This window comes from Protopterus annectens, chromosome 11.part0, assembly GCF_019279795.1.
Source record: "Protopterus annectens isolate FY-2018-M chromosome 11.part0, PAN1.0, whole genome shotgun sequence".
NCBI classification, from domain to species: domain Eukaryota; kingdom Metazoa; phylum Chordata; order Ceratodontiformes; family Protopteridae; genus Protopterus; species Protopterus annectens.
Genome location: NC_056745.1, coordinates 1,111,381,421 through 1,111,401,797, shown reverse-complemented (window position 1 = coordinate 1,111,401,797; position 20,377 = coordinate 1,111,381,421). Strand labels below are relative to the sequence as shown.

Here is a 20,377-nt window from a genome sequence, read left to right as displayed (position 1 = left end):
CAGGAGACGTGATGTGATGTTAGCGAGGTGAACATTCTGTCTGAAACTTCTAAAATCTTAGCAGATCCATACACAGACACATGTGAAGCACTTTCCTTAGCATCTCTTCATCCCAGATTCAATACTGATATATATAACAGCTCATGGGCAGAAAAATAGTTGTCCTACCACTCCTGTGGGAAAATGTGTTACATATTTGTAGCTATGTGGAGAGGGTAATAAACACACTTCTGGTAAAAACAGCTTTGAGATTCACACTGCAAACTCAAAACAAATTCTGAATGGAAACTATCTGGCAAAACAATTTATCCCTCACCTCCACCAGCAGTGCATTATCTGAGATGGAAACAGAGTGACAAGCAGACAGCATGAGGCAGAGAGAGACAGAGAGAGAGATCGAGAGAGATAGATGGAGAGAGAGACAGAGATAGAGAGAGAGAAAGACAGACAGACAGAGAGAGAGAGAGACAGACAGAGAGAGAGAGAGAAAAAAAACACACTTTAAAGAAACAGGCAAATGAACAATAAGGTTAAAAAGTAACTTATCCCAAAAGCTAAACTTCAATAATTGAGCATTTCCCAACATCCATACATGGATGCAAAACATAAAAAACATTACAGTACAACTCAGACCTATAAAAGAAAATGTTCTGCTGTCTCTAGATAAGGAATTTTAACTTATCCTGTCTGCCACTATCCAATAGGAAAGGTTGGATTTTAGCTCCATTTATAGAGTCTATAAGGCTGGAGGGGAAAAAAAGTACAGTACCTTCAATCCCGCTGGCCAGTGAATGAGGTAGAGATCCAGGTAATCTAGTTTCAGTGCAGACAATGACAGCTGGCACGCCTTTCTAACCAAGGGCTTCTCTAAAAAGGTACACCACAACTAGGAGAGAGCAAAAAATACACCTGTTAAAGCTAAAAGAACAATCCAAAATAATGGAAATCCCTCATGTCTATACTCAATCCATATGGATATACAAAGAGGTTGTTAACAAAATTACACAGACAGTGGAAACTACTACCACCTCACTCCAAGTGACCCTGAGAAAATACAAATATGACACTGCCAAATTACTGGCAACCTGCTCTTCAACAGAAAAATGTACCCCCCCCCAAAAAAAAAGTATAGTATAGTGGGTTACTTCAAGCTGCATACATGAGCAGATTTAAAACTACACAAAATCTAACCTCTAGAAACCTTTTTCAACTTAAGACAAACCTAGAGCCATTCCAGGAGAACATTCTTCCAGACCTACCAAGCTGTTTCCTGAGAAAATGTTCATCATTACTATCAAGATTTTGAAAACCATTTTCATTGCTTTTCACTTAGGGAGACCAGCTATGTTATATGGGTTGGAGACAGTGGCACTGACGAAAAGACAGGTATCACAGCTGCAAGTGGCAGAGTTAAAGATGTTAAGATTTGTACTGGGTGTGACGAGGATGGGCAGGATTAGGAAGCAGTATATTAGAGGGTCAGGTGAGGTTGGACAGTTTAGAGACAAAGCCAGAGAGGCGAGATTGCATTGGTTTGGACATGTGCTGAGAAGGGATGCTGGGTATATTGGGAGAAGGATCCTAAGTAAAATCCAGAAAACCAAGGAAGAAGCAGCAAAATAGAGTAGAACTCTCTTTTTGAGAGTTCTGCCTTTGGGCACTTTTTGTTTCATTAGAAGGATCCTAAGGTTGGACTGCCAGGTAAGAGGAAAGGGGAAGAAGGCCTAAGACAAGGTTTACAGATGTGGTGAAAGAGGACATGCAGGTGGTTGGTGTGACACAGCAAGATGCAGAGGACAGGAAAAAATGGAAACAGATGATCCGCTGTGGCAACCTCGAAAGGGAACAGCCAAAAGGAGATTTGGAGTGGAGTACATGTATTCTATAGCCTTCTTCCTTTCAACAGTGAAGCATTACATTTAAAATCATTACTTTCCAGGGCCAGTTGGGGGGGGGGGGGCATTTTGTTTTCTCACTACTCATCCCTGAAATTTCATTATAAACCAATAAACAATTTTCAGATCTGACACAGGTCAACATATCAAATGACATTTGTTAAAATGCAGCTTAAGTGAAATGGTATTCAAAATTATATTTAAATGAATAACAAATGTACATTTTCTTCTTGGGGACAATGCAACCCCTGTGACATTTCCTCTGTGGGGACACTTGTACATCTTCACAGATCTGGAGCCTGCAAAACTGCCTTGCTCCCTTTTGCTATGGCTAGGCAGTGCCAAAGAGTATAACAGTGTAAAAAAGTGGAGACCGTAGGGTGATAACAGAGTAACTTCCCTTTGTCAGGAACTACACACTGCGAAAAACTGCAAAATCATTTCCTTAGAATGGCAACTTTTTCAGCACAGCCAGTTAAAATAGGTGCATTTGTTCCAGTATGTGCACAAGTATAACACAACACAAAGCCTATGGCAAAGGAAGACAAGCAGCAAATAAAAAAACACTTGGTAGGCCCCCACCTTATATACGAAGATTCCTACTGCTCAGCTAATTTACACACTTACCCCACTGCACTTTTTCACAATACTTACAACATTAATGGTAATACCTTAACTCTCCTATGTTAACCAGGTAGACGGAAATGGCTACAGTCTACCTTCAATAGAAGTCTGGGGGGGGGGGGGACTCCAGCAGACAGGTAGAGCAAAAACATACTACAAAACAATTACAATTGGAAGATGTCCAGTAGAAACACTAAAACAAACCTGGCCAGAAGTTATGCACATGGTAAGCAGAAGTACAGAGGTGGTGCACATATATCCAGGAGGCAAACTGATGGAATGTCTGCCCAAATGTGCAGTAACACAAGAAAGGCAGTAATGAAAGCCACACACTATGGTAACATGTAACTGTAAAATTCCACTGTTTTTCTTACAGCACAGCAGAAAGTACAGTTTTGTACCTACCATAAATGTAGATGTTCGAGGATTCCCTTGCTGCAGTCCTGACAATTGGGTATAGTCCGCGTCCCAGTCGGCCCGAATACCAGAGTATAAGGCTGACGTCGGTCATGGCGCCTTAGACTGACGTCAGTACGTCAGGGTACTAATGCGCATGACCGACGTCATTTCCTCAGTCTTTTCTTGCCCCAGATGTCAGAAGACCCAAAAAGACAAGTCCCAAAAACAACCTGCACCAAAAAACATGTACAATATATACAGAAATATATACAAAAAATATAAGCATGTAAACTCACCTACACAACCACCCTGAAACACAGAGGGAAGGAGGGAGGGTAAATTGGACTGCAGCAAGGGAATCCTCGAACATCTACATTTATGGTAGGTACAAAACTGTACTATGTTCTTCGTCTTCCCTTGCTGCAGTCCTGACAATTGGGTAGAATCCCAAAGCAGAGGTAAGGGAGGCTGGCAAATTATAAAGTAGCAGGAGCTGACAACATGCCTTGTAAAACAGCTGTGGCAAAACCAGCTCTAGTCTTAGAGTATATAGGCAGGTGATAATGCCTAGAGAAAGTATGCACTGAACTCCAAGTAGCTGCCTCCAGAATATCCTTAGTTGCCACCCCCCTTAGAAATGCTGTTGAAGTGGCAGTAGCCCTAGTGGAATGAGGCCTAATCCCAGCTGGAACCTCTTTGCCATGATGGGAATAACAAAATGCAATGCAAAAGCCAATCCACCTAGAAATAGTTTGTTTTGACACAGGCTTGCCCTGTGAACTTAAAGCAAAAGAAACAAGTAACTGCTGAGACTGCCTAAAATCTTTAGTCCTGCTCAAATAATAACGCAATTGCCTGTGTACATCTAAAGTGTGTAAAATCTTTTCCCCTGTATTTTGAGGATCTGCAAAAAACGTAGGCAAATGAATAGTTTGGTTTAAAGCCACACTAGAAACCACCTTAGGCATAAAGGAAGGATTAGTACGTAATGATACCCTGTCCTTATGGAAAATCAAGAAGGGCTCTACTGCCATAAGGGCCTGCAACTCAGACACCCTTCTTGCAGAAGTAATAGCCAACAGAAAAGCAGTCTTCCATGACAAATATTTCAATTCAGCAGTAGCTGCAGGCTCAAAAGGTTGTAGAGTAAGTTTTTCCAACACAAAATTGAGATCCCAAGCAGGAGTAGGAGCTCTACGTGGGGTCTTATATTCTTTGCCCCTCTAAGAAACTGCTTGAACAAAGGATGCAAAACAAAGGTGGGTCACAATCATAGTGAGCTGAAATTGCTGCAGCATGAATCTTTATGGAAGAGAAAGACAAACCTTTGTCCAATAATTCAGTAAGATATTGAAGAGCCACACTCAAATTAGGCTCTGAAATCTCCAAATTCTTTGCTGTACTCCAAAATAAAAATCTCTTCCATTTTCTGCGTACACTCTCCTAGTACTAGGCCTTCTAGCTTCCATAATCACATTTAAAACTTGTTGAGGAAGCTGAGACCTACCATGCTTCAACACAGAATATGCCAAGCCGTGAGATGAAGAGATTGAAGCTTGACATTGAGCAGATGACCGTCCTTCTGAGATAACAGATGAGGAATCAGAGGTAAAGGCCATGGAGGCTTCTTTACAAGACTCCTTAGAAGTGGGTACCAGTGTTGCCGAGGCCAATCTGGAGCTATCAAAATCATCCTTGGCCTGTCCTGTCTGACCTTTAGTAATACCTTTGGAAGAAGAGGTAGAGGTGGAAAGGCATAGACATGAAGGTTTTTCCAACTGAAAGACAGAGCATCCACTTTCCAAGCTGTGTGATGAAACCCCTTTGTGCAATACTGTGGCAGCTGGTGGTTTAGTGGAGAAGCGAACAGATCTATGTCTGGAGTTCCCCATGACACTGTCAATGTCTGAAATACATGAAGATCCAGTTTCCACTCGTGGGGATCCATGATTTGTCTGCTTAATACATCTGCTAGGGAGTTCTGTGCTCCTGGCAGAAACCTTGCCTGAAGAGTCAGTTGCAGGCTTAACGCAGTCTCCCATAAAATCATTGCTTGCCTGCATAGAGGATAAGAATGTGTTCCCCTTGCTTGTTGATGTACCACATGACAGTTGTGTTGTCTGTCAGAATCAACACCTGCCCTGGAAGAAGTAACTCCTTGAACGCCATCAATGCAAACTGGACTGCCAACATCTCCTTCATGTTGATATGTAGATGCTGTAGTCTGGCAGGCCACTTGTCTTGTATCCACTTTCCATTTAGATGAGCTCCCAAGCAGTGTCCGAGGCATCTGTCGTTAAAATCTGACTCGCCTCTGGCCGGGTCACAGAGAGTCCCTTGTTTAGGTGACATTCCTGAGCCCACCACAAGAATTCCTTTTGAAGGCAAGGTATTATTTGAATGACAGTGTCCAAATCTTGGCAGTGCTGTGTCCATACATCTTTGAGATACCATTGCAGCTTCCTCATATGCAGTTTGGCATTGGGAAGCACCAGAATACAAGATGCCATGAACCCTAATGCTTGAAGGACTGTCCTTGCAGTCAGCACGGACTGATGAGATAGTTGATGGAAGTAAAGTGACAGACTCTTTTGTTTGTCCGGGGTTAAAAAGGCCATCTGGGCTGCTGTATTCAGTCTCACACCCAGAAAGCACATGTCTTGAGAGGGTACTAGACTGGACTTTATTTCGTTCACAGAATACCCTAGGCATCTTAGCACTGCTATGACATATTGCAGATGCTGTAGAAGGTGTTCCTTTTCTTGAGCCAGAATCAGGCAGTCGTCCAAGTAAGGATAAATTTGAATGCCTTGAAGCCTGAAGTAAGCTATCACTGGAGCCAGAACCTTTGTGAATACTCTGGGCAGTAGATAAGCCAAAGGGCAATGCAGAGAACTGATAATGAAAATCTCCAGTTCGAAACCGCAAATACTTTCTGCAACTTAGCCTTATGGGCACATGAAGGTAAGCTTCCTTGAGATCCAAAGTTACCATCCAGTGATCCTTGCCCAGCAGAGGTAACAGTTGCTGTAACGTCAACATCTTGAACTTGGGAATGTCCAGATAAGTGTTGAGGATAGATAAATCCAAAATTGGTCTCCACGTGTTCCCCTTCTTTGGTACTAGGAACAGGCGAGAATAAAATCCGAAGCCCCTTTCTGACACAGGGACTGGCTGAATAGCCGCTATCTGGAGTAACTGAGAAACTTGCTTGTGAGCCTCTTTTCTTTGTGGAGGAGGAACATCTGGCATGCCTTTGAAAGGGGGCATTGTGTGGAAATAAAATCTGTACCCGTGATGAATGATATCCAGCACCCATCTGTCTTGAGTGATTAAATCCCAATTTTCTTTGAAAAGAGACAATCTTCCTCCCAAAGGAGCTGCCAGACGAGAGTCCACTGGCAGCTGAAAAGGCAAGTCATTGGTTCTGCTTACGAAAGGACTGACCCCTGCCCTCACCAGAAGTCTGAGCAGGTGAACTGTCTGATCTAGGCCTAAACGAACCTTGAGCCCTGCCCTACCACGTCTAGACCTACCCCTAGACTGGGAACCATAAGCAGGATATGTCCACCCCTTAGCAGGCCAATTTCTACTAAACTGGAGGCTGCACCTGCAAAAATCTTTAACAGTCTGCATAGACTTAGCTTTGTCCTCCATTTTCTTTAAAACTGCTTCCACAGGCGGTCCAAACAACACATCAGACTGTAAAGGAGCATCCAAAATCCTGGTCTTAACATGCTCAGCTAAATTCTGATCCTTCAACCATGCATGTCTGCGAAGAACAGAACTAGTAGCAGCCACCCTCGAGGAGGCCTGAACAGCATCAAAACCACACTGCAAAGAATGCTTACCCACTTGTTCAGACACATGAACCAAATCCAGCAATTCTTTACACTCAATACCTTCCGCCAAAGCATCCACCTTAGATTTCAATTGTGAAAGGAGATAATTCTGATATTTCAGCATATGAAATTGACAATTCAACGCCTCATGGCTAGAGTGGAAGAAGTATATACTTTCTTACCCCACCTATCCAAAGCCCTTGCCTCTTTATCAGAGGGTACAGGATTTTTAACCACAGAAGCTTTAACACCTTTAGGCCCCTGAGAAACAGTTTCTGGGTCCGCCCTGGGACTCTTAAACAAATACTTATGAGCTTGGGCACCCTATAATACCTATCAGGTTTAACAGGAGCAGGAGGCAAGGAATCAGGGTTCAGAGAAGCCTCTGCAAAACATCCTCCACCACATTCAACACAGGAGGAATAGCTAAGGGCCTATGCTGGGGCAAAAACAAGAATTCCCTAAGCCTTTTCTGGAGTCAGAGTAATCTTGGCCTTCCCATTTAAAGTGCTCCCTCATGGAGTGAAGAGTCTCTGAAAATGAAAAATCCTCAGGAGGAGAAGCTGAAGGAGTGGAATCATCCACATCAGAATCAGAATAAGTAGGAAACTCTTGCAAGTCTTCCACAGAAGACTCTGAAGCCTGTGAACACTGTTCAAAACTATCAAACTCCTGTTCCACCCTAGGCCTCTTATCACGTGGGGCCATAGCACCTCTAATCTGAGTAATCAAATCTTCTGCCATTTTAAGCTTATGTTTCTTAGCCACAGAGCCCGAAATGCTAGGAGAAGCCCCTACAGAAGCTGAACTTGGCCTTCCTCTAAAAGAAGCTTTGGCAACAGAAGGAGAGGCCCTAACTACCTTGGGAAGAGAGGGAAGAACAGTGACCTGAGAAGCCCCCCAGCCTGGCCTACCTCCTGAGAGGGCACATCCTGTAACAGTAAAGTATCTGCCTGAGACTCCATAGAGACTCCTGGCAAAACCTCTGGCTCCCCTGAGCCTTCTAAAGGACCGACGTCCGGGACTGCGGTTCCTCACCCCTAGACTTCACTGTTTTGTCCTTGCGCTTCTTAGATGAAGCAGGCGCCGGAGCATCCGACGGCATAGTATAATTGCAACGCTTTCCAAACACTAACCTAGCACAATCAAGCCTCCTCTTAATAGTGCTTGTTAAATCTAGCACAAGAGCGGCAACCAACAACGTCGTGCTCAGGCCCTAAACAAGGTATACACAATGTATGATAATCCCTATGCGGTATCTGCTTCCCACAAGAAATACAGTTATTCACTTTTTCTGACATCCGGTTAAATACTGAGGCAAGAAAAACCAAAATGTTCTAACGGGTTACTTAGCCAACTCTCTTTCGGTCTGTAACTCCGGTTTCGGAAATTCTCAGAACGCCAACCTGCACTCGCAAAATTGCTTCTGCATCGGACCATGCGGCAAAATAGTCTGTGGAAATGTCGCCGGTCATGCGCATTAGTACCCTGACGTACTGACGTCAGTCTAAGGCGCCATGACCGACGTCAGCCTTATACTCTGGTATTCGGGCCGACTGGGACGCGGACTATACCCAATTGTCAGGACTGCAGCAAGGGAAGACGAAGAACATCAAGCAGGCAACAGATATTAACTAACTGGGATACATACACAGATAGAAAATACCGCAGCGATGCAAATCAAGAGAACAATTACACTACATTTAACTGTTTGTTAGTCTGACACTTTTTTGCAACAATTTTGAGTTTTAGTAAGAGTAAAAATACAATGACTTTGAAATGTAACGTTTTTATATATGGTTATTTGATTAACAATACAAAAATTGGCATTTAAACACCATTGTAAAGAATGAAACATCAATTAAAAAATAAAAACAGCTGAAGTATACAATACTGAAGTCAAGCTGCAATAATCTGAATCACAGTTATAATAAAGCAATGAAATACTTCACCAGAGGAAAAAAAGAGAGAGCAGTATGAGGTACTCAAAATCCCCAAGAGTTGACCATGGTCTAACATGCCACAACTCCCTTCCCCTAACGGGTGTTTATAAATTTCACCTTTAATAAGCAGAAGTGAAAGTCCTCATATTTAGAGGAAGTGTATTCCAGACAGAAGGTGCCATTTTGGAAAAAGCTTTATCCTCCACAACCAGCCCAAAAGTGGGACAAGGACAAGGAAATGAGTGGGAACCTTAAAATAACAGTGCAGACCTTTAAACTTTATGGGCCAGTCACAAACTACAAAAAAGTAGCCTGTAGGTCCAAGTATTAGAAAGCAGAGCAGCCTTACCCAAAACTGGCACAAGTTAAGAGAGAGAACGATATGTACTTTTCACATTGCTAGAGGGCCATCAATATTTATTTTGTTATTTTTTGAGGGGGTAGCACAGTCTCCCAATTAGATGTCCACTGGTTGCTTCCCAACGCCTCCAAGCTATATACAGGTCTACCTACCTAGAACCCTCCCCCCACCTTTTCCTCTTTGCTATTTTACCCAACCCTCGGTGAACCCTGTAACATCCCAAGGGTGGTACATGCAATCGCCATCAGTTCTGAATGCCCCCCCAATTACCACAAAGAGTTAACAAGTTAACATTCAGCAAGATGCCCCATCCACCCTCAGGAAGAACCTTGTGGCTGTCCCCTCCCCATCTCCAACAGGACAAGACTGATCCATGACAGTGTGTCTTGACTGCATGTCCATCCTCCTCCTGCCAGTAATATCAATACCAGATATGCTTTCAGTACTGGGTTCTGTAGGCTACAGTCTACACTTAACTCCTCATCTGCTATGGTATTGACTTAAACTACAAATTTTGTTGAGGATGTGTTATGGGAGGACCCCAGCATAAATAACAGTACTCTATCTTCCAGCCTGGGAAGTTTTTTTTTTTGCACCTATGGAGCTCCTTGGACTTTGGGGTGAGGTGGTTACAGGCCATATAGCATAATTTCAAGTGGGGGTGAGGTGGTTACAGGCCATACAGCATAATTTCAGGTGGTCATGCTCTTTGCAGTTAGTTTAATACTGCATTATAATCCTTGTACTGAAGTGACTATTTAGACAGTGAAACTTAAGAAATGGAGTGAAGGCTGTCCCGGGAAAGGATATGGCAGGGTATTAATAGAAGATAAATACAGTTTGTGTACAAAGCTGAAATGAATAAGCTATAACCAGTTAATAGGAGTTCAACACTATAAACTTTAGGCACAAATGGTAAACTAGAAGCACATCTAAACTTTTTACTGTGTGCATTTCCTGCAGTGCTACACCTCCAAAACATTTAAATCTGTATGAATGTCATTTGCATACAGAATGGTAGGATAAGTTCATGATAGTCATACAAGTAAAGCCAAGAATGAAGAATATGGCCATGTACCCCCACACAGTATCTGCTGTCTGTTGTTCATCTTGATCATTGCGGTCATCTGTCATTTTTTTTTTTGTTTCTTTTTACCATCAAATAACAAGGCTAAGTAACTAACTGAAAGAACTCAGTAAATGGTAGTACTGCCAACAGATGTAAAAAAACAAGCTGCCAACCCACATACACTGGATCATGTAGCATTCAGAAAAAGGCCAGACTTCAGATGCATGATGAAAAGTTTTTTTTTTTTGTAACTATGCTGTAATTCCTTTGGGCAAAAACTTGTGTTGTAGCAAACAGAAAACAGTTGTATCATCTGCATTAGCTAGTACACTCCAGTGCACTGCCATATTGTTAGCGACAATCACTCAGTGGCCAACCACACCGTCCATTGTCTGTGGGATGCCACACCTTACTAATATGGGCACAGTAGTACCCTCTAATCTAGCAAAGAAAATGTGATGATGATAAAACTGACAGCCTAGGGTAGTCCATAATACAACAATATTACCTTGGTTTTAGATCAGTGCAGGTTGCTTTCAGTTCCATGACCTTGTATATATGAGAGCTGTGAAGTACAATAAACTGTTAATGTTAGGAACTGCCATTATGGAATGAATGTATTTTTGTGCGACTACAGTACAGGATGCTTCAGCCTCAAAACAGTGAAGCTCACTAGTGTGAAACAAAAAAAATCTTAAATGGGAGCTAATGAAACAGAATGAGAGTCGAAATGAAAGCTGTATTTGATGTTTGAAAGCTCTAGACTCCGCAGTAATGGACACCAATGTAATTATAAATGAGACATCCATCTTAATTGCAAGACAATTCGCCAAGAGGTAGGCTTCCCCTTATCAAGTATCCATTTTATTGAGTAACAACCTACAACATTAGGCTGCACAATCACAGATGGAGAACACTCCTAAGCAGTTGGACTGTTTTCCTTTCACAGTAAATTGTACATTCTCAGAGTCAGTATATACTAGTGGCAGGAGGTGTTGGGAATGCGAACACCAAGACAAAAACACATCAATAAAACTTTGTAGCATTCAATTAGAAGTACAGTGATCAGAGGACTGCAGCCTCTCAATAAGCTGTCTTTCAGCATGTTTGAATCTAGGCAAATTCGATAGCTGACACTCCATGAAAAGGGACTGCATGAATCTACGGTCAGGACCATGTCATGCAAACTAAAGGAAAAACAATGAAATGCAATATACACTGTAAAAAGTGCATCAATATGTTAAATTAAACAGAATCAGAATCACATTTATTGGCCAAGTATGCACATATACAAAGAATTTGACTCCGGTTTCAATGACTATCCAAGTATGAATTACATAAGCAACATACATTCAACTATTAAGAACAAGCCAAAAAGAAAGAAAAAAATGTAAATATACATATACATATACATACAAGGTGCAAAGTGCACCTCAGTGCAAGAAATGCTGAAATAAACTCTGAAACAAACAAGTATTAACAATACTTGGAGGCTTAGGAAAAAAAAGAGTGTTACAACAAAAATTAGTATAGTATCATTGCATGCATGACCTCAGTAACACAACACACTTTGCTATTACGTTTTATGCAGGGAGGCAACCAACTCCTGAATCTCCACTGAGGGAAACAATCTTGCTTAGCAATATATCCTGTATCACAGGTTAAAAGGCATGACAGACTGGGAAATATCTAGTTTTCCAATTAATGCAAATATTCCTTTTCTACAAAGCTGGGCTACCTCAAAGGCAGAATGTGTATGCAGGATTGCATTCTCAAAAACTGTGGAAACGGTAGGGCTTACCTCCTGAAAAATGACACCTACCTCATAACTCCAGGGTCTGAGCTACAGTCCTGGCCTCCAGCAAGCATATGTGTGAGAGTCTGTACATTCTTCCCTTGTCTGTATGCAAGTCTCTAGCTACTCCTGATTTCTCCTACCTCACAAAAACACTATGGGGAAAAAGTGTGTGTGTATACACAGCTACCTGACTGCCCACAATTCTCAGTAAATGAACACCAATCAAACTTTCCACTGAATGGATTCAAACCAACAAACTGCAACTTGCACCAAGTCTGTGCTATTAGTTAAGGGGTACCAGATATATAGCCCTCTGCATGGGGGTGTAGACAGCTTATTCTCTGTATCACCCACCCAGAGCTGTTCTTTTAAACTCGTCTAACAGGTTGGCATCAATCAACCAGCATTCCCTCCAACATGGTTCAAAAAACTGCATATGGACCTGGTCACATACCCAGCTAACGAATAACAAATCTTTTGGATTACTTGGTCACCTTTTGGAAGTTGTTTGTACTGAATTTCTACCCAGTGGTTTAATGTAAAACAAAATAAAAAGTGCATCCTATGAACATTTGGTAGTCAGGATTTGTTATTCAAGATTTCATTCATGTATTCACTTCTTGATAACTTTGACATGGATGTACTGAAGCCTACACTGGCAGCCAATGGGCACAGGGCATTAACTTAATCTGGAGAGTGTACCAGCCCATCTCACAATACACACGCAGATCTATAGGCAAATTTACCTTTGTCTTTAGGAGGCAAGAGGAAACAAGATCACACAGCGAAAACCCATTCAGACACAGGTAGGATATGTAGACTTTTGCTCTGAGGCTGCACCATTATCTGCCACTTGAATGGGCTATCTAATTCAAGATTTCATGAAATAGTATTTTAAAACTGAATGTTCTGAAGCTGCATGTATAGCAGAGTATGCAGACATATTACAGACCTTATGGCTCAGACAATCCTTGTGCAGAGATACAGTAAGAGTAAATTTCAAATTATGATACAATTCTCTATAGGTTAACATTAAATTAATTTTGAAATTGTTTCAGAAACAGTATCCTAGGAAGAGGTGAGACATTAACAGCAGCATATTAACTGAACAAACATTTGTATATGGCAGGCTTAAGACATTCTCAATAAAGGGTCTCAGCTAACTGCTTTACTTACTGTTTGTCTGTTAACAGATCTGGTGCAAGACCCTTTTCAATCATTACTTGGGATAAAAGACACAATATTACCAAAGAAGACAAATATATACACAAAGCTGCACAGACAAATGCAGTAAATGATAGTGTTTCTTCCTGAGATCAGATAAGAAATAAAAGTTTTAAAAAACATGGACTATCTGAATGTGTTGGGCAAAAACTTGACTTGTTAAGACCGCAACTGTTTGTACCACTTGTCTGCCCAGCTTAGCTGGGAGCCTGGATGTTGTACAGGCTGCTTTCAGGGGAGGGGAGGGGCAACTGAGCAGCTAGAGGCCAGTCTTCCTCCACATACATGTCTGCATATGTGCATATATATATTTGTGTGTGTGCACATATATACACATACATATATACATTTTATATATATATATATATATATATAGATACATATATATATATATATACACACACACACACACACACACACACGTACATATATACGTTTTTATATATATATATATATATATATATATATATATATATATATATATATATATAGTCAAAGGAAAAAACTTCAAAGACCAATACATGTAAGTTTCAGTTAAGGCACTTTAATTTACTTGCAGCAAGGAGACAAATGCATGCAAATTCAAGGATTTGTCTAACTACTAACAGGAAGTATGTTCATTCTTATACTGTTTTACGTGACATGGCCTTCTAAGCTGACGTAATCAAACACAACTTTAAGCATTGTACTATAACAGGTGTTACTTCAGATTTTCTGCTGGCATGACTAGATTTGTGAGAAATTTTTCAGAAAAACAACCTGGCCTTGGTGACCAGTATTTCATTTACAAGCATCTATTGTACACTGTTACTTTTCAAGGTACTTTTCTAATACAGACACAAGCAAATGCTGATTGCAGTTCATATTTTCAAGCAGGCTTTGTCCTAATTATCTGTTATTTCTACAGCTGTGCATATTCTCATAGCACAGCGGAACTTCTTGTCTGAGTTTCATATAAGCAGTGTTGGTCTATTCATTATTTTCCTAACGCAAGCAGAAATCATCTGCTTCTCAGTAAATTTCCAAGGCACAAGCAAGATTTAGCTGACAGTACAAGGTCAAAAAGCAACTGCAGTTTGTACAGATTTATGCAGTATGAAATAGAATAAATGTGTTAACTCTTTTCAAGTTCTAAATGTACTAAGCATATTGCTAATACACACATTAAAACATATTTATCTAACATTTCCCCCCTATTAATACTTTTATTCTACTTTCAAAATAAGCATAAACAGTTTGTTTTCTTCTCCTAACCTCTTCCACTCAGGATTTGAAGTTAAGAGAGTCATTCAGTTTAAACTTATGAAAGCATTTTTAGTTTTTTAACAGTTCTTCAAACTCAGTACTTTGATATAAGGTTTCAGAAACTGACATATCTATAAGGTCTTTAATCAGTCTTTTCATGCAGGGGATACCACAACAAACACATACTCCCAGGAGAAGCATACCTACACAAATGGCAATCAGGATGTTCATTAGGATGGTACCCCACCCCCCAAACCATTTCTGGAAAAAGTCCGTCAGTGGGTTTGGGCCTGGTTTGGTCATGGCCGACACTTGCTGAATTACCTCAAGATGATTGTCTATCTCGTGTTTATGGTCAGGAATATATGAACAGCATTCTTCTAGGATTAAAGCGCACGTACCACCTCTCGCCGCTAGGGTGAAGTCGAGAGCCATGCGGTTTTGGAGCACTACAGTTCTCATAGCATTCAGTTCCTCAGTCACCAATTCGAGAGCAGAAAAAGTTGCGTTGCTCATTACTTCGAGAAGTTTTGACAGTTTTCTCAGCTCCCAGATCGATTTCACTGCTCCATATGCTGGTAATATGCCTGCCCACGATATAACGCTATCACTCAAGGCCATGTCTGTCAGTTCTTTGCCTAGAGAGTGATGGTCTTTCCAACGCGCATCGATTTGTCCCACTGGATTCACAGGTTTCTTGACGACTTCTCGGACATTTCGAATTTTCCTGTGAGGCAAAACTGCAGTGTGTCGTATGGCCGGAACCAGGTAACCCAAAAAACAACTGCCGGACCAATTCTCAGGTAACCATTTGTATGCCTTTCTACCACACACAAAATAACAATCCTCTACTTTAGTAGTAACCTTGCCATGAATATACACTCGCCCTGCATGAAACATTTTTCTATCAATTATAGACAGCTGTTTATAAAGAACAGAATTATGTTTTACTTCAAGTGTTTTGTGCATCAATCCAAGAAATGAATCATAGTTCGTATTACAATAAAGATCTACTTTGTTACCTTTAGTGTAACATCTATAAGGAACAGTCACATTGCAATTGCTCCAACCCACCTGAACAGTATCATTCTTATAAAAACACACAGATTCCCTTTTGTGGAACAGACAAGTGCAATACTATTTTATCTTGTGCTGTAATGGTTGAGGTATCATAAATCAAGTTCTCCCAGGTCTCATTGACCCCTAGAGGGACTGTAGTCATTAATAACACCCTGTATGCTGTCAGAAAAGCTGTGAAAATCCAGCAATTCGAAACATTGAAAGTCTCAGCATACACATTTTTAATTGCCTGGTAAGTGTTAAAGTTTGGATGCCAGTTTATGAGTAACGCTTCACATTTATTCAGTTCAGTCTGTGTGGTTGGGAAAAGAAAAGGCCACAACAAAAAGATTATTGTCACAAATACAGTCAACAGGATGATTATGCAATACTTCTGAGGAAAGGGCTGTTCTGCATTCCTGTTTCTTCTGGACTCTATCATTTTTGCTCTTGGCATGTGACAAGATTTTTGTCTAGTTCAAAGTCTTTAACTAATTTACAGTGCGTCAAGTGGATCCAAGAGGCACGCTCCGTGATCTTGACTGCAGTGGGTGTTGACAAAAGCACTTGATATGGACCTTCCCACTTTGGAGATGCCCAATTTTTCCTTTTGACCACCTTCAGCCAGATCCAAGTTCCAGGGGGCACTGCCAATTCTGACGGTCTGGTTCATTCTTTATCTGAAACGGAATCAAATGTTTAGAATTTAATAACTTACGCATATACTCTGCTAATGTACCATCAGCTTCCTGGTCTGCGGGCATGAGAGATTTCCACTGAGGTATATAGTAAGCCCTTCCAGAGAGCTTTTCAAAAGGAGTCAATCCTTTTGCATTCGGACTAGTTCTCATGCTCAACAGTGCCAGGGGCAGACAGTACATCCAATTTCTCTGTGTTTCTGATATTAACTTTCTTAGCTTACTCTTTAAAATCCCATTATGCCTCTCTACTAGCCCTGCTGATTGAGGGTGATACGCACAATGATTTTTTAAAGAAATTCTGAAATATTTACTTAGCTGTCGTATGGTCTGATTCATGAAGTCACTGTAGATCCTTTCCAGAATGACGAATCTAGGGATGATTTCTTTGACAAGGACTTTGGCTACCGTTGTAGCATCTGGATTTTTAGTTGGAAAGGCTTCCACCCATCTGGAAAACATATCTACAATGACAAGACAATACTTCTTATTTTCACATTTATTCAACTCTATGAAATCCATACAGATAGTATGAAATGGATACGGTGGTGTAGGGAAACTCCCTTGCTTGGGCTTTAATGCCCCTTGTGCATGATGTTTATTACAGGTGTGGCATAACGAACAGAATTGTTTGAGAGTAATTTGAGAAGCCACATGTCATGAACACTCGGTTCACCAGCTGTACCATCCCCCCTGTTGAGACATGGCTCTGCTCATGGCTCAACAAAGCTGCATATCTAAACAAATTAGATGGCAATATCGGTTTCCTTTCTTTAGAGATGTACAGCCCCTTTTCGAGAATTGCTCCTTGTTTTACCCATCTTTGTTTTTCAACTTTCATAGTAAGTGTTTGCATTGTCTTTAACATTTCTAAGTCTAAGATCTCAGAGGGTTGTAATTCCTCATTCAAAAGAAATACTTCTGAAGCTGCCTGCTTTGCAGCTGTATCAGCTCTCGCATTACCTTTTGAAATCCTATCCTGTTGCTTGGTATGAGCTGTGTATTTACAAATAACTACTTTCTGAGGTAACTGAATAGATTCTAAAAGATCTAAAATAAACTGTGCATGATTAATCGGTTGGCCAGTAGATGTCATCATTCCTCGATTTTTCCACTGTTGCGCAAAAACATGTACAGTAGAAAAAGTGTACTGGCTGTCAGTAAAAATGTTCACACATTTACCCTTTGCTAAAGTACATGCCCGTGTCAAGGCAATCAATTCTGCTGCCTTTGCAGATAAACTGTGTGGCAAAGATTTTGCTTCTGTGTCAGAAACTACTGCATATCCTACTAGGTTCTGTCCTGCAGGACCCCTTTTGCATGAGCCATCCACGTAGTATGTCACCTCGGCATCATCCAAGGGAACATCCGCAAGGTCTTTTCTAGGCAGTGTCTTTTGCTCAATCACCTGCAGGCAGCTGTGTGGTGTGCCATCTGCAGGGGTTGGAAGCAAGGTAGAAGGGTTCAAAGTTGTACATCGTTCAATTGTCATATGAGGTTGGCTCAACAATATAGTCATACAGGAAAGATGCCTAGCAGAGGAAAGATATGCTACCTTTTCTTGTAGTAAAATAATCACGACTGCATGAGGCACTCTCAATGTGAGAGGTGGAACAACTCTACTGAGGCTGAAGCCTGTACCGCCATTGCAGCTGCAACTACTGCTTGTACACAGTAAGGTAAAGACCGTGCCACTGGGTCCAGTTGTGATGAATAATAAGCAATAGGGTGTTGCTTGTCCCCATGCTGCTGTGTTAACACTGATGTCATATAACCTTGCTTACAATCTACAGTTTGGAAAAAACGTTTATGATAGTTTGGTAATCCCAAAACTAATGAGGACGCTATTAACTGTTTCAGTTTGCAGAAGGCAGATTCTGCTTCTGGTGTCCATTGTAGCAAATCCTGTGCTGCCATAGGCTTTTTATAAATCAGGTTAGTCAGTGGTGCAGATTCCAAGGCATAGTTTGGAATCCAACTCCGACAAAAATTAGTCGTACCCAGGAAAGACATAATTTCCTTCTTGGTAGTGGGTTTTGGTGCTTGTAAAATCACTATTTTTCTGTCCTCATCTAATGCTCTACCCTCCTTGGATATTACATATCCTAGGTATTTAACTTCTTTTTTTCCAAAGCTGCAGTTTATTTTTGTTTACTTTATGTCCTTCAGCGGCTAAAAATTGTAATAGCACTATGGTATCTTCTTTACAATCTTGCTGGGTGGGGGACCCCAGCAGGATATCATCAACATAAAGCAAAATCTGACTACCTCTCGGTGGGGTAAACCCCGCCAAGTTGCTTGCCATTTCTTGTGAGAATATTGTTGGACTTTCACAATACCCCTGTGGTAGTCGCGTATATGTATACCTTTTCCCATGAAATGTGAATGCAAACCAATGCTGGCTGTCAGGGTGTATTGGTATCGAAAAGAACACATTGCTGATATCTACCACAGAAGAATATTTCTGTTGAGGTTTTAAATCATTCAACAGGGTGTGTGGGTCTGGCACCATAGGTGCCCTTGGTATTACTGCGTCATTTACAGCTTGTAAATCCTGGACCATACGCCACTCCCCATTCGCTTTCTTAACAGGAAATAAGGGTGTGTTACATTATGAATCTGGAGATTCCACCAGCACCCCTTCCTTGAGTAAAGCTGCTATAATAGGTTTGATTCCTACCTCTGCATCTTTTTTAAGGGATACTGTCTTTTTTGTGGACTAAATGCTGACTTTGGCGTAATAGTAACTGGTCCCGCTGTACGAATAAGTCCTACATCTGATTTTCCTGTTGACCAGAGAGTTTCTGGTATATTCTGTAAGGCATTCTCTTCCTCCTTCAATAGGAGTGCTAATCAGCTGTCCTTGCTAGACTGCAAGTGTACAGGTGGGAGGGTCTGGGTTATCCAATTCAGCTTCTGCACTTGTATTCCTTGTTCTGACAGTTCTAACTCTTGTCTGTTTTTCCCATCCCGTGACTTTTTCTCCTAAGTCTACCCATTTTGCATTCTTGTCCTTAGTTAAGCTAACATGTGTAATCGATTAGATTTATAGAGTGCAAAGAACTCCTGGGGCAATGAACAGCTGGCTACACTGTTCCCTTCTGTGTCCCAGTACAGATTACATAATATTAATCTGTTTGCACGATTTCTAAACAATTCTTGCTCATATTCCTTATCAGGTCCTGGTGTATTACAATAATACAGAGTACAGTGCAACAAATGCTGTTTATTAATGTCAAAAGTGGGGAACTTGCTGATGGCTACGTTCATCAACTCTTCGGTCACTGCCCCTGGACCAGTCATAACCAAGTCCTGGCTGTACCAATAAAACATTCCACCCTCCGGTTGCACTGCAAAGATATCAATTTGTCGCTGTGCTTCCATACCCTGCATAGTCGGAACTACTGCTATACCAAATAGCTGCATATGGTCTCTGCCCAAGAGGTTTACTGGGCATTTTGCAGATACAACAATTTTGCTTTTCTGGGTCAATCCTGAAACAGGATCAGTTATCAAAATATTATGGGAGAGGGGCTCCCGATACAGCTGTCCATTAGCTGCTTTCACTAATATGTAATCAGGTGACTCTGAGTTCTCTGGCAGTTTGGAGGGATGTATTAGGGTCCGTGAGGCCCCTGAGTCACACAAAAATGTGACTTTCCTCCCTTCTACCAGGAGTGTGACTTCTGATTCTGTGTCTGCTAAATAGAGCTCTAAGCTCAATAAAGCCAAATCCAATATTTCATTTTCTTCACTATCTGTGACTTCTTGCACTTACTCTATTTCTTCTGTCACATTCTCTACTCCCTCTATCACATTCTCATTTGTCCTTTCTCTGCTATCCCCTTCTAGTGATTCCTGACTATCATATAGTCAGTCCTCACCCTCCTTATCCTCCGTGGTTGCCTTCTTATTTTTCTTGCAATCCCTTGCTAAGTGTCCTTTCTTACTGTATTTAAAACATTCACCCCTTTTCTTTCGCCCTTCAAAGTCCTCTGATCGTTGATCAGATCGTTTGTTCCCCTGGGCATTTCTCTTGCCCTTTTTCCCGGACTGTACTACATATACTTCTGCTCCATCTTCTACAGAAAATACTTGGGCTTTCTTTTTCTTTTTGCTATTAAAATGCCTTTCGGCATGTCTAGCATATTCAAGCAATGACTGTAATCTGCTTGTACGATGATCTACCATGTGTTTTGTAATTAAACTGCTTATAGGTG

The 20,377-nt window shown here is 41.2% G+C and overlaps 1 protein-coding gene across 1 annotated transcript in view; it reads right to left on the bottom strand.

Annotated features, from left to right (window-relative positions):
- The window catches only part of LOC122815717 (aldo-keto reductase family 1 member B1-like), a 333,761-nt gene that overhangs the window by 267,733 nt on the left and 45,651 nt on the right, over positions 1-20,377 (bottom strand). Inside the window, exon 3 of the mRNA XM_044088465.1 lies at positions 770-886. Within this exon, the coding sequence (XP_043944400.1) occupies positions 770-886 (117 nt within the window). The remainder of the gene's footprint in view (positions 1-769; positions 887-20,377) is intronic.